This window comes from Filicampus tigris, chromosome 10 (genome assembly GCF_054856515.1).
Source record: "Filicampus tigris isolate MCC_2025a chromosome 10, RoL_Ftig_1.0, whole genome shotgun sequence".
NCBI lineage: Eukaryota > Metazoa > Chordata > Actinopteri > Syngnathiformes > Syngnathidae > Filicampus > Filicampus tigris.
This window is the reverse complement of record NC_141226.1, coordinates 10,905,938-10,921,366: the sequence shown is the minus strand read 5'-3', so window position 1 is coordinate 10,921,366 and position 15,429 is coordinate 10,905,938. Positions and strand designations below refer to the sequence as shown.

General features: G+C 39.4%; 1 protein-coding gene across 3 annotated transcripts in view; it reads right to left on the bottom strand.

Moving 5' to 3' along the window:
• The window catches only part of LOC147140803 (retinal-specific phospholipid-transporting ATPase ABCA4-like), a 33,601-nt gene extending 21,640 nt beyond the window's left edge, over positions 1 to 11,961 (bottom strand). For 2 of the 3 annotated variants that reach the window (XM_086042541.1, XM_086042542.1), the window contains exons 1-12: positions 11,796 to 11,961; positions 9,785 to 9,888; positions 9,610 to 9,703; positions 8,236 to 8,377; positions 8,030 to 8,166; positions 6,548 to 6,675; positions 6,252 to 6,449; positions 3,946 to 4,035; positions 1,883 to 2,123; positions 1,389 to 1,528; positions 1,162 to 1,278; positions 243 to 440 (exon numbers count right to left, since the gene is read on the bottom strand). In XM_086042541.1, the coding sequence (XP_085898667.1) occupies positions 243 to 440; positions 1,162 to 1,278; positions 1,389 to 1,528; positions 1,883 to 2,123; positions 3,946 to 4,035; positions 6,252 to 6,449; positions 6,548 to 6,675; positions 8,030 to 8,166; positions 8,236 to 8,377; positions 9,610 to 9,703; positions 9,785 to 9,850 (1,551 nt within the window). In that variant the 5' untranslated portion in view covers positions 9,851 to 9,888; positions 11,796 to 11,961. Of the gene's footprint in view, positions 1 to 242; positions 441 to 1,161; positions 1,279 to 1,388; positions 1,529 to 1,882; positions 2,124 to 3,945; positions 4,036 to 6,251; positions 6,450 to 6,547; positions 6,676 to 8,029; positions 8,167 to 8,235; positions 8,378 to 9,609; positions 9,704 to 9,784; positions 9,889 to 11,795 lie in introns of those variants that run through there. The other variant, XM_086042543.1, reaches the window with a different exon arrangement.
• Positions 11,962 to 15,429: the final 3,468 nt, after the last annotated feature.

Genomic DNA, 15,429 nt, shown 5'->3' with positions numbered 1-15,429 from the left:
GCAAGGATGTCACAGCATCAGCTATGCAATTACATTGGAAGCTAACAGCGTACTTATTGACAGCTATCTCATTCGGCAGGTAGGACTATGTAGCTACATAAGTAGCTAGCTAAGTAGTTACTTACATAATGTAACTATTTAGTTGATTAGATTGTTATCCAGATAGTTAGAAGTTGATATCATTCATATTCATAACGAACAGATTTTTTCTTTGAAATTTAACAAGTTGTCATTATTTTCACCTCAGCGTACTGGTTGATGGTGTGCATAATTTGGTCGGTGACGTTAAAAATGTTCCTCCAGTCAAAGCTGGGCATTCCTGCCTCTCGCCGCTCCTCCAGGCCACTGTACAGGAAGTTAAGGATGTCTCTGGTGGTCACGTTGGCATCCTCCAGGCTCTTGTCCAAAAAGTTCATCACTGTGGGGTTTGCCATTGTGTCCTGTGGCCATGACATATACAAATATATGAAGCTTACCTCAATAAAAACAAAAAGCAATAAAAAATGCATTATGATAACTAGATCATTGTAATTGTCCACAATATATCCCACCAGATATTTGGGGATATTCCTTGTTGTGTTTGGATGTGAAAAATGTACAGAATTGCAAGGCTTTTTTTTCCTGGTCCAAATGCTTGGATGTCCACAGTATTGAGTTGCTTACTTAGTTACTCTACTTAGTTAGCTTGCTAACTGTTTATTTGGTTACTGAACTAGTTAGGCAGCTTGAAAGATACATAGGGTGCATTCAGAAATTGTCTAGTACGTGCACGGAACTTTGTTTTTGGTGTGCTCTGGATAACCGAACGGCAAATTTTAGCAACATTCTGAGTTTCTGAACAGTCGGAGTGAATTAGTGCATGTTCGGAGTGTATTTCAGAATGCGCCCCTAGTTAGTTACTTCCCTATCCAACAGTGAGTTATTTAGTTAGCTTCCTAGCTAGGTAATTATTTAGCTGTCTTACTGGTTATTTAATTAGTGAAGTAATTAGATTGCTAGGTAGGTAGCAAGCTGGTAATGTAAATATCCATCTACACAGTTAGTTAGTTAGTTAGTTAGTTCATTTGTTGCTACAGGCAGAGGTCAAAGGCTTTATAGAATTTGTGAGTTGGAATTCAGACATTGAGCAAGATCATGGGTGCGAGAGTAGAGTAGTCTTACTCTGATCATGTTCATCTGCACGCTGTTGTGGAAGAAAGCCCACAGCTGAGGTCCCACCTCTTCCCACATCTTGCCAAAATTGTGCAGCCTCTCCAGCTCCTCGAAGGTGGTGTTCGCCTGATGCAAAAAAAACAAAAAAAGCTGTGAGCATAATTAAAGAGTCGGAGGAGAGGGGAGAAGGGTGTCAGCGAGGTCAGGCTGGCGGAGGGCGGGGACTCCTCCCTTACGCTTTTTAATATCTTCCGTACGGCAGGGGAGTCAGGAGTGTACAGGATCTTTCCCATCAGCAGGGGCTTGACAGAATTCCACACTACTTTCGTGACCGGGTTCGACTCCAGCGTCTGCATCAGGCTGTTGCAGAAGGCAGCTGTAAACGCCAAAGATATGATTCAAGTCACTAGGGGAGGACGGTCAATGTGGACATTCTGAATGTTAATTGCATTTAACCAATCATTCTGTGTCTGAAATTTTAACCGGGAAGACAGTTTGGGTCTCAATTTGAATGAATAAAGTCATTTTGGATCTTAGATTGGATGAACCACATGGATGAGGACATGTTAGTTAGTTAGTTAGTTAGTTAGTTAGTTAGTTAGTTAGTTAGTTAGTTAGTTAGTTAGTTAGTTGGATTGTTCCACATGAGTGACTTCTATTGTGTTTTCTATTTTGTATAACTGAATGAATAACATGTTTGTTAGTTATTTGGTTGGCAGGCTAAACTCACTGGTAGTGTGGTCATACACGTAAGTATCACGGGGGCGGCTGCCGTTGACACCCAGGAACACTTTGTAGTTGTTGTCCTCATACCAGTTGAAGGAAAGCACACGCGCGCCGCCGCCCTCCGGGTAGCCACAGAAGAGGCTGGACATGGACGCTGTTAGCTCTGAGAAAGAGGCAGGGCCGCCGGCGCGGAAGAGAGACGTGACTGCTTTGATGAGCGCCCGGGAGTTGTTACGTTGCATCAGCTGATGGGAGGAAAACGATCATAAAAACAGATATACAGTTTGGTCTTAGATTGAAAATTAAAAATATAAATTAAAATAGATGAATGAAATGAAAAATATAGATAATAATTGAGCAGTCATCTTATCGTGGCATTGTGTATCCCAATTTGCAGACATGGGCATTTTACAAAAATTTCCCGGTCTGTTTATCGCCTTCCACCTGCAGCCGGGTTATCCTTCCGCCGTCCGTCTATCTGCCTTTCTGTCGGCCGGAAAATAATTGCCTATAGGCCGGTCCGACCATCATTTCAAACCCTAACCCTATAACAGATAGACGGACCGGTTCATCACATAGGCGGAATGTCCAGCTCTGCCAATTTGTCTGAGGCTTTGAGAGGGGTTGGACTCTTTTCGACTATTGAATTGCCCAAGGTGAGAGGCGTCAAGCAGGAGTGAGCATAGTTATTGCCCCCCCGATTCAGTACCTTGTACATTGGGGTTCACCCCGATGAATGAGAGGGTAGCCTCCCTCCTCTAGGTGGGTGGACGGGTCCTGACTGTTGTTCGTGCCTATGCACCAAACTGCAGTTCAGAGTAACTACCCTTTAATATATTTTAAAGGAATATTTAAAAATATGATAAAAAAGTTGTTGGAAAACAATTGACTTCCACTCAATTGTTTTTGAGGGGGCCTTTTTAAAACATCCAAGTAAACAATAGACACAGCTATTTTTAAAAACTATTTTGAAAGTACATAAGAGATTTGTAGGGTAAAGTGAATGAAAAAGAATGTAAAAATTAGGTAATAGTTTTTAAATTTTGCTTTAATGTTGTCAAACTAACTATAACAAAACGTTCATTACCTTACTACCTTACATTTTATGTATCAACTCAGTAATTCTGTATATTTGTGGTATATGTTAGCATGCATATTTTCTAGGTTTTTGTCACCATACTTTTGTTTCCTCAAAATAATTTTGTAATATTTTTCATATTTTTCTTTTCTGTGGTCAAACCTTTTTGTTATAATTTTGTCATCATATATATTTTTGGGACATTTTATTACTCCACTCTTCTTCCTGCCGTCTCGCCTTTTAATGAAGACACCCGCTCATTCTGAAGAATACATGAGGTCAAACAGGAAGTGTTTGGAACGTTTGGCTCGTCTGTCTGTCACCATGGAGGCGAACAGGTCCCACCAAGCATGATTTGTCATCTCCGTGGAATGTTAACCCACCCACCCGCAATTCTTTCTCACTCATCTGTTCTAAGGTGATGATGATGATGACGACGACTCACAGCCCTCCCACCTCCTCCATCCTCTCTCATTCAATATGCACCACTCCCTAAGGACACACATCGAACGTGCCGAAACACACACACGCCCACCCACACACACTCCCAGAGAGGGCATTAATGTAAAACAATATATTTACACACATATATATATATATATATATATATATATATATATATATATATATATATATATATATATATATATATATATATATATATATATATATATATATATATATATATATATATATATATACATATATTTATATATACATATATGTATATATATATATATATACAGATATATATATAATCATACATACATACATATATATGTATATATATATATATATATATATATATATATATATATAGAGAGAGAGAGAGAGAGAGAGAGAGAGAGAGAGAGAGAGAGAGAGAGAGATGGCGGAGGACTGCATTGACCCTAATGATACAGGAGGGGCTAAGGGGCTACAAATAGCCAGCCGGACCTCGGAGTGGGCGGCTGGTGGGATAGTAAAAGGAGCTACAGCAGTGCATTCACCTCTCTGATCTTATCTGTCGTCGCCCTGAGGACGCGGCCCCACCGCCGCAGGTCAACCCCCTCAGAGGCGCTGTCCATGACGCGAGGCAACTGAGGGGAGAGGACATGTTGAATCATCAACTATTTATTGGTCTTGTTCAAGGGAAGTGAGTCAGGGTGATGCTGTTGGGAAAGCGCAGGAGGAAACACCAAGACAAACACACGAGACGTCCTTCCTGGCACATTCCTCACGCCTGCTGCTCAATGAAGCAAACGGGGGGTTGGAAGGAGGAAGAGGAAGTGAGGCTGATGAAGAATCATTGGAGGAAGGTGGAAACTTGCAACGAGGCACGTAGGGGTCAGCGTGCTTCATAATGCTTGGGCGAAAAGTTGGGCCTATATTTAATTATAAAAATACTACTAAAAATGCTATAGAGTCATGCTAATAAAGATACTGACAGGATTTGTGAAAAACTGGCAATTCTATGGTAAATCTGACAAGCTTGACAAGTTTTCTTTATTGCCATGTTTTGTTCAGTGAAGCAATTCTTTGGCAAAACGTGAACAATTTTACAAATAAAATAGGCTTAGAGGTGTTTAATGCCACTACCAACTGAAGTTTACTGTCAAAATAAACATAAAACAAAGAGAATTACACATGTATTTAAAGCAACCAAATGCCTAAACAAATGTCTTCTAGCTTAATACTAGCATACAATGGAAACTGGAAAGTGCTGTTGACATGCTAACACGTAGCACTGATGGTTGCAGTTTTGGAACCCTATAAGCAACAGATATTTGAACACATGAAGTGTAGCAACACACACATAGACTGCTCTGGTTGCAGTGCTGACTTTGAAAGAGTTTAATGAACAAAAGTTCAGGAACACGTTCATATTTTGGGCAAAAGTGAACTGAACGTAGCGTATTTCTGCGGCTGCCTGATAAATGTTTTTTGTGAACATGCTTATTCTGGCATCTCTGAACGGTTTTTGAACCACAATTCATTTTTGGCCAAGAGTGTCAGGTTTAGACTATGTGACAGCTCCTTTCCTACCTCAGCCTCCTTCTAACCTTAGATTGTTCTTGTGCTTGCACATTAAAGACTTTAGTCCTGTTTTTAATTCCTCATTTGAAAAAAGGGCATTCAAGCAAGTTTTTCCTCATAAGATTGTAGGGTGAAACTTGCAGCTGTCCACTAGTTTGGACTGTATGGGTGGCAATAATGGGAAAATCTGTGCTGGGCGTTTTACTGAAAATTGAGCGTCTGTTCTTCGTCATCTGTCTGCAGCGTGGGTAACCTCCCGTCCGTCCGTCCGTCATTCGCCTTTTTTCGGGGGATGGTACCCACCTATAGGCCAGTCCCCCTCTGATTTTAAACGGGCTACCGTCAACGATTCCGACTGCAAAATTCAATAGCGACAACGAGATACGCACACAGCTAAGCTAGCGAAAGTTTAGTTGGACTTGCCAACGGACAGTGGTCGACTGGTTAGCACGTCCGCCTCACAGTTCAGAGGTCGTGGGTTTGATCCCGGCTCCGGCCTCCCTGTGTGGAGTTTGAATGTTCTCCCCGTGCCTGCGTGGGTTTTCTCCGGGTACTCCGGTTTCCTCCCACATTCCAAAAACATGCATGGTAAGTTGATTGGACTGTCTAAATTGCCCCTAGGTGTGATTGTGAGTGCGGATGTTTGTCTCTGTGTTCCCTGCGATTGGCTGGCAACCAATTCAGGGTGTCCCCTGCCTACTGAACGAAGACAGCTGGGATAGGCTCCAGCATGCCCGCGGCCCTTGTGAGGATAAGCGGTATCGATAATGGATGGATTTATTTTGTTTTCTCAGCCCCTTTAATAATCGGTCAAGCCCATCTTTAGCCCTGGGAGACAAAAATATCCTGGAGCTTCCTGTGGATTTTCGCTATTTGCGGGCCGGGACGGTTTCCTACCCACCTTGAATAGGGGCCCAGTATCCTGATACTCAATATTGTTAGAAAGTAAACGAGTAGTGAGTGCTATTTAAAAAAAAAGAATGTTTTTTGGGGCAGGGAGGATGGAATGGATTATTGGTTCATCCATTCATTTCATTGGGAAAAGAGCATTTGATTATGAGCATGGTGTACAAGTTACAACTGCTTTAATCTGTCAGCCAAGACAAGATGCCGCGGGTCACGTCTTAGTGCGTGTGGGCGGGGCCTGGCCTAAACCCATTAGGGAAACAGGGGCAAGACGGATAAAGCCTGAGTCACCTGCTGAGTGCTTTCAAGCACTTTATTAGGTACACTATTAAGTCGGGACGCATGAGGGTCGACGGCATGATGCAACTCTCACCAGTCGGAAGATCTTGAAGAAGTCCACGTTGGCGTAGAGCGAATCCTCGATCTTCTGCAACCGCTGCTGGCTGAGGCCGCACATGGCGTTGCGGACTCCATGGAGGCCGCGGCGGCTCGGGAAGATGATGAAGCGCTCCAGCAGCGCCTGGCTGCACGCTATGTCCTTCAGCTGGAGGTCTGGGATGCCTGACGCAAACTGTAGAGAAACAAGGCGCAGGAAATGAACATGAAAAATACATCAAATGAAATAAAAATTAAAGCATTAGCAATAGCATTAGCATGCCCAAGCCTCACCTGTTCTATTCGTATCTCAGCATTGGTCAGCTGGTAGACAACAGACTCAGGGAGCTCGGCGTCTCGCAGCAGGAACGCCGTCAGAAGCTCGTCGTCCTTCAGGATGTCCTCGATCTTAAGGCCGTGACCTTAACCCAACAACAACAACAACGTATCTGTCCTGTTCCACGTTTTATTTTGCCATTTTGGGTATTTTGGTCCTTGTTTTGATCCCTTGAGAGAACTCAAAGCATAAACTGCCAATAAAAAGACTTTCATTTAAATATTCTATGGCAGTGGTGGTGAATTTCGGTGCATATATTTGTGCTATAGGTGGTATTACTTTGAAAGAATTCCACTTCTTGTTTTGTGATTTTTAGGCAGATTTTGTATCGACCGACTTTTGTCGAACAAACGACTAATTGGACTCTTCTGTGACTGATGTCATGCATTTGTGTACATCTATGTGTGCTTTCATTGATTTTTACTTTGGTAGGTTTCCAGTTCCTTTTTTTGTTCTTTTGATAAGACTCTCAGCAGGAGCTGAGAGACCTGCTGGTAGACCAATTTTTGTGAACAAAAAGCTTGAATCTTCTTTGACTAAGTGTGATGCATTTACACATTGCTTGTGTTATTGAAGGTTTTATTTTCATATAATTCTACTTCCTGTTTTTCAGAGCTCTGCTGTTTTTGTTCTTTTTGATAAGACTTTCAGCAGGAGCCAAAATCAACATGTCTTTGTCAACAACAACAAAAATATTTGAATTCTGTGAGTGGTTTGAGCTGGTCTGTGGTTTTCTTTCCTGTTTTTATTCCCTTGATAGGACTCTCATCCGGATCCGGTATCGACCTGTCTTTTGTCAACAAAGGTCTTTGATTTGGATTGTTTGTGAAGAGCAATGTGTATTTGAGTCCATCTATTTGTGCTATTAATGGTTTTATTTTGGTGGGTTCCAACTTCCTGTTTTCATTCCCTCACTATGACTTTTAGATGGAACCAGCACAGTATATAGCAACTTTTAGTGAACATCTTGATTTGGAACTGTGACTAGTGTGGTGAATTTGAGTCTGTCTTTGGTTTTATTATGGTAAATTCTGACTTCCTATTTTTGTTCCCATGTCCTCGATAGGACTTAGAGAAATTCAGAGCCGATATTGACAAACTTTGTTAGAAACAAAGGCATTTGATGTGGATCATATCCAACCAGTGTCATACATTTGAATCCATCTTTTTTTGCAGCTTTTATTTAGGTAGGTTTCTACATATTCATGTGTTTGATAGGACTCTCAGCTGAAGTCGGTATCAACCCAATTTGTCAACAAAGCTCTTTGATTTGAATCTTCTGTGGCAGGTATCCTGTATTTGAGTCCATCTGAGCTGGAACCAGTAATGACTAACTTTTTATAAACAAGGGACTCTGATTTGGAAGCTAAGCTACCAGTGTTTTGCCAGTATTTGAGGGCATTTGAGGGGGGATAGCGGTCACTCTATCCCCTTCGTACCTGACATGACAGCTGGGTTGTTGCGTAGCGCGTCCATGAAATCAGAGAAGGTGGACATTTCCTGCCACAGACGTCTCAGCTGGTGCACCTCCGCGTCGCTGAACATCTCCAAGATGTCCGTGTAGAAGCGTGACAATCTGTACCAACAACAACAAAAAACGTAAGATGACGTACAGTGACAGTAAAGAATGAAGTAAGTCACTCACACGGAATTGTTGTAGTTGGAGACGACCCCCGCTGACTCTCCCCTGGTGGGGTGTCTGAAGCAGGGGTTGTTGGCATTGCAGAATATGCCCTGGATCCAAGGAAGCACGCCAGCAGACGGCATGGCCTTGTTGGGGAAATGACCTGGAACCAGCACGTGGTAATGTCATAGAAATCTAAGCTAGGCTAACAAGGATTAGTACAACAGTTTTTACATAAAAACATTTTATTTTCTAGCTTTTTTTCCGTTATCCAAAGATGCATCTTTCTTTCGAAAAAAGATATCACAAAAAAAGCGGAGTTTATTTTCAATAATTTGTTTTCGTTTTTTGACATCATTATGTTCTACAACTGCTGCTCATTATTCAAGTACATGCGGACTTCGTGATTGCTAGACGCCCACCTCAACTCAAGAAAAATGGCTGAACGGCTGCGTACCTGCTAAAACTTTGCATCACCTGCCAACCTCCGAGGAGTTGAGGCATAGATGGCTTCAAATTATTTTGGGAGAAATTTCAAGCCATTTTGGAACCACAATTGTGCTACGTTCGGGCACATTTCGTAGATGATTCATTCTCAGACACTAAAAATACACTTGGGTTTCAAACAGTCAAGACACAAGCCAGGCTATACAAATACAGTATATTGTATTTTACAATAATACTTAACTGTATTCATAATTTCATGTACCATTGCATAAAATAGCAAAGCATGCAGTCTCACCCACGTCTATGTTTTACCGTATTAATCATGCTAAAGTCCAATATACTGTATGTGCAGCCTCAAAAACTTATACAGGCTCAGAGTATCCATACCGCTCAATGTCGCTCATTGCTTGGTGAATTACTGACATGACCACCCAAGATAAGATATCACCAACTACCAATCAGGGGAAAGCTTATTTACATATTTCATATTAATTAGAAATTGGCCAGTTCAAGATGCCAAATATTTTTGACCAACTCAAATATCTTGAAAAGAGCATCCAAGATAATTCCATCTGAAATGATCTTGCAAATCCAAAAAAGGAACATCAAACATTATTATAAAAGAGGGACCTAACACTCAATTATTATCTGTTGCAAATTTGTGCATATATGTTTAAAAACACACATACCATAAATTAAGTGCGGCGTCTTCCTGCATGCTGTAAGTGAGTTCCTTGCAAAGCATCCCAGGAGACTTTGACCTAGTGGTCACTCCGCAATATTGTGCATGGCATGTTTTACTTCTCCATTGTCTCCACATCAGTACTTTTTATTTTGTTTTGAACCCACTTTCATGTGACGTAATTTGTAAAATACCACGAGGGTTTATGAATGACGAATCAATGCCTCCCCCAGCTGCAGTTGAGTAATTAGCTAGCGTGATCTTACATTCATGCTGCTGGTAGAGCGGATTGGCCTTCCTCAGCCACACCAGGCCGATGAACAGCAACACGGGCCAGAAGAGCTCCACCAGGAAACGAATCTGCAGCAAACGAGCGTATTAGACACAGAAAGCCTTTGAAACGGGATCTGAGTGTTCTAGATGGACATTTTTTGAGGTTACCTTCTGCCTTTTTCGCAGGGTCCAGTTCTTCCAGAGCAACAGGCGGATTTGAGAGCCTGTATTCATGGCTCCCCTTCAAATGGGGTCATGTGACTTTGCTAAACCTGCGGAAACAAGTCAAATCAGGCTTCTTTTTAAATGCCTCTGCCCAAATATCTCACTTTTTCCCATAAAACAAAAAAAAACAAAACACACACAAACACACACAGAACCTGAGGTAACTAATTATATTAATTCATACAAGACGTATCAACTGCTGGGCCCATTTGAATTCTGCTGCTAACCAAAAGGCAAGCGCATACAGAAACACACATACTCAAGTTTATGATGGGGAGGGGGTCACATTTCTAGATAAGAAAGTTGGAATTTTTTTCTAGATAAAATATTTTAATGTTGCAAGAAAAAGAAACATTATTCTAGATAAAGAGTTATATTTTTTTCTTGAAAAGAAGGATGACTTTTTATTCCGGATAAAACGTTATTTTCCCCCGGATTAGAAAGTCATGATTTTACAGGTGGAAAGTCGTTTTCCCAAGAAACATCATAATATGATCATACAATCAAGCCGTTTGATCAGAAATGAGAAGATGTAGTGAAGGGCTGCCATCTGCAGCCGACCAACTGGTTGTGATTGAGTACAGCATAGAGAACAATGCGACAGAGCACGATATAATGTTTTGCTCTGAGCCACGTATACACAACATGGGGAGGGTTTGTCTGCCATTGGTGGATGTAGCGTGAGTGAAGTTGTAAACGCAGACTTCAGAACAATAACATGATTGCAACAGTGCAACACAAACACTTGTAATCCCTGACCAGGTGAGACGCAGATGACAAGAGTACATGAGGAGTAATTTGTTTGGAATGTTCCCTGCAAGCTACGATGTCATGCTGAGGGTCCAGGTGGGAGAAAATATGCATCTGTCTACATTTAAAAAAAGAAAGAAGAGAGAGAGTCGATGGAAATGATGATGCTGTAAGGCAAACATGTGGGCACACAAAAAAAAATTACACGGTCGTAATATTTTTGAATTGTAATAGTATGAGAATAAATAAATAGATAAAATATAATAGTATCAGAATAAATAAATAAATAAATAAGAATAAGAATGCCTTTATTGATCCCACAGTGGGGAAATTTTCATATGCTTACCGGGATAAAGTTCTTATTTTGAGAAGGATTATTTTTCAGTCAGAATGTCATGACAGTGAACATTTTTTTAATATTAAAAAGTCATATTTTGAGAATGAAGCTGTACTGTTTCAGGTTAAAAAAAAAAGGTTGCTCAAGATAAAGCCATATTTTTTATGGTAAAAGCATCATATATCATGAAAATTAAATTGTGGGGTTTTTTTTCCCCAAAAAACGTCATACATTCCGAAAATAATGTCAAAATATGATCAGCGATATCTTAAAGAAGAGTCAAGAATGGAGAAATAATGCCACATTTTCAAAATCAAAAGTTGATTTTCTTTGTGCCTAAAAAGTCAAAATATTATGAGAATAATGTTTTTTTGTGGCATAAAAAGTTATACATTTGGACAGATTAGTTGTAACTTTTCAATAAAAATGAAAAATACATTCAGAAAAGAAAGTTCTATGTATAACTAAGATTTATAAATCTGAATACTACAACTACGGTGTAGTCTTTTTAATTTTAATTACATTCACATTAAGATGTAATATTACCTTAAAGTTTTATTTTTCGTGATAAAACTTTTTAATTTTTCGAGACAAAATGGCCACATTATTCTGAGATTCAATTCAAGTGCACAAACATTGAAAGCAAATAAAAGTCTATATTATCAACACACATAAATCACACAATTTTGCATCCAGGTTTTTCTAGTAGGACCCAACGTAAGTAAGCAATTGCACAGCAATTCTCTCATATTTCACATTTTTACACATCATGCTCCAATATGACACGTGATAATCTAAATAAAACTATGGTGTGTGTGTCTGTGTGTGTGTGCGTACATACGTGTGCGTGTGTGAGGTGAGTCTTACTTCAGAGGGAGCGCCGTGTCCAAGGTACACCGCATGTAGACCACTAGGCTTGAGGCTACAGGGACAAGGTAGACGATGCTGCAGACACACACGCCTGACGGAGGGATGGAAACCACCCTGCTCAACAGTGATGGGCACAGAAACAGCAACGCACCTAATCTGATTGCTCTAATCTCCGGGCTCAGCTTCAGAAAAAAAAAAAAAAAAAAAAGACAACAGCCATCATCCATTTTGAAGCACAACTAACAGGGGAGGGAGAGAGTGCAAGTACAGACATTAAGAAGAAAAAAATCTCAGTATCACAGGAATAAGGGCCATTATTTGGGAGAGAAATTCCTAAAAGAACCTAATAATATAAGACAGTGAAATCTTTTTCCCTTTCAAGATATAATGTAGTCATAGTTTTGACTAAACAAGTCAGTCTGAAAAAAAATCAAGGTAAATTAAACAAAAAAGTTTTCATATATCAAAAGAAAGTCATAATAAATTCTATTTTTAACAAAAAAGTATTTTAACAAGATGTATTTTATTTTGAAATAGTTATATTACAAGAAAAAAAAGGAAATTTTTAAGTCGTAGCCTACTACGATGAGAATGTTTTTCCTAGTCTAAAATTATGAGAATATTTTTAAGGCTTGCTTTTGGAGATAGTCGTATTTGAGAAAACAGTCATAATATTACGCGAAGGAAAAACGTTTTTTTTTTCTGAATGTAATTCATCCATCCATCCATTATCTGTACCGCTTCTCCTCACAAGGGTCGCAGGGCGTGCTGGAGCCTATCCCAGCTGTCTTTGGGCAGTAGGCGGGGGACACCCTGAACTGGTTGCCAGCCAATCGCAGGGCACACAGAGACAAACATCCGCACTCACAATCACACCTAGGGGCAATTTAGAGTATCCAATCAACTTACCATGCATGTTTTTGGAATGTGGGAGGAAACCGGAGTGCCCGGAGAAAACCCACGCAGGCACGGGGAGAACATGCAAACTCCACACAGGGAGGCCGGAGCCGGGATCGAACCCACGACCTCTGAACTGTGAGGCGGACGTGCTAACCAGTCGACCACCGTGCCGCCTCTGAATGTAATTATATTTTTAAAATATTAAAAAGCCCAGGCCGCTGACAAATGACCAATGAATTGTCAGTTTGTTAGTCCATCATGTTATTTTAACCATTGTTTCCGTCAGTAAATTTCACTGGTCCGCTCGTTCGTCTATCATCAATTCGTCAGTCTGTCCCTAAATGTAAAAAAAAAAAAAAAAAAAAAAAAGGCATAGTCCAAAAGATGAAAACTCAAATTTGATTAAATGGGCTGCACTATACACTGTATCTGTGTATCTACATCATACGATGACTGCCTATAGAGCCTTACACACATTTTCCATCATCTATTAAACTGTTGAGTACTGGACAAGGGGTGGACGCTGGTGGCTGACTGCCGCCGTTTTAACTCCTAAAAATGCCCAAAAGTTGTAAGTTTGTCTTACCTTACTTATCACTTGAGGGAATACTAGAAGTCGTCAACGATGACATTTTGCATGCACCTCTGCTGAAGAAATTGCTGGTAGGCTTGTGAAGTGTTGTCTCGCTGAGACACCGTAGCGCACACGCTTCAAAATGCACGCACTAAGAAATTAGGTCACTCAGGCCTTCTATTAGTTCACCATGACACTAAATTCCATACACTGTATCTTTTACCATAATCTCGCATCACATTGTAGCCAATCCTGCAAATGCTATTTGCTTGACATCTTCTTTAGTGTTTTGGCAGTTGGCAAACAACTGTTGGTGCATCACCACCACCTTCTGAAATGGAATATGGGTCTGGGTCATACTATTTCACAACCTCCTATTTAAACAGTCTTTCCTTCTTTTGAGAAAATGTAATATTACAAAAAAAAAAAAAAAAATCGTTTTTGTACATATTTTAGTATTTTTGATTAGAAGTCAAACATTTTTTTTTTAATATTCAGTCTTTTTTAGATAAAACGTTGTAATACTAAGAGATGATGTCTTGAGATAAAAAGCCGCATAATGAGGAAAAGTTGTCCTTTTTCCATTTAGTCAAAATGTGATGGTTATTTTCGAAATAAAGCTTATTTTTTGTAGTATTTAAAACAATGATTGTATTCTCATAATACGACTTTTACCTGAATTAGTATTTGTGATAGAAGAATTTGAGAAAAGTCATATAACAAGAATACTGTACATTTTTTATAGATATACTATAGTCGTATTATTTTAAAGTCAAACAAAAAGGAAAAAAAAGGCAAGGTATTTTTTTTTCCAGATCAAAAATTGTATTACGAGAAACAAGCCCTTTCAAAAAAGTTCTATTTTCGCAAAATTTATTTTCTAGTTTTAACATTACAAGGACAATACTTTTTTTCCCCCCCCAAGATTAAAAGGTGTGCTAATATGAGAAAAGGTTGTCTTTTATATCAGGAGAATAGATATATCTTGTTCAAGATAGCTATATTTGAGTGGAAAAGTCGTAATATTACAAAAAAAATGCATGTTTTTCCTTGATAAAATGTCCTCTTGTTAAGATTTCAAAAAATATTTTTTTTACAAGAAACTGTTGATTTTTAGGGGGGAGAAAATGTGTTTTTGGGTGAAAAAAAGCTGATTTAAAAAAAAATCTCTTCTACGTTAAAAGTAAAGATGTCTGAAGATTACCATTTTTTTCAAGATGCAAAAAGAACAATGGTATGAGATTTAAAAATACATTCTAAATATTTACAAGTTCTATTTCTTATAGTTAAAAAGCTATCAATGTCAATTTTCAAGATATTCACTTAATTTTTTTAAGTTGTAAAATTTCGAGAAAATGTCTTTTTTTTTCATGATAAAAAAGGCATAATATTGCAAGACTGCAGTCCCATTTTTCCAATAAGATAGTACATGCACAACACTGAAGATAGCAATCGACAATACCTCCATAAAAGTGAGGATTACTCTCTTGGCAGAAGATTTTTTCGAGACAGAACATCACTAAGGTGAATTAGAACGGGATGTGCATGAGCCCACATGACACATCCAAGGTTAGGTGAGTCACTCTGCTGAGCAGCTCGACAAAGTACCCCGGGTGCCACCGGTAATTAGGTGGCAGAGTGTGACACAACATCACAACCACAGGGAACAAAAAACACGATTTGTCCAATTGTACAGACAGAAATAAGACAGAAATTTGCCAGTAAACAACTTTTTTTTTTTAATCTGCGGCGAGAAGTGCCGCACGTCATCTGTGAGGTCACCACAGCAAGGAGACGCAACAAACATGCAGTACGAAGGATGGAGAGGAAAACAACAATTATAAATATGCTTTACACAATCCACAATAGGAGGTACCAATCTTGACTGAAACACTAGCAAGGAGCAAGGAGCCACCCGGAAAAGAAACAAATAACAAAAATACAGAGCAAAGTCGTATTGTTATGGGAATTATGTCATTTTTTTTTCAAGAAAAAGTCACAAAAAGAAAGACGTAATATTAAAGTAAAATCATACTGTTTGAGAAAAAGTCAGAATTCAGAGAAAATTTGTACTACTGAGAGAATTTAATCATATTTTCAAGATTAATCAAAGTTTTCCAAGGGAAAAAATTTTTTTTCAAAAATTTTTCTAGAAAA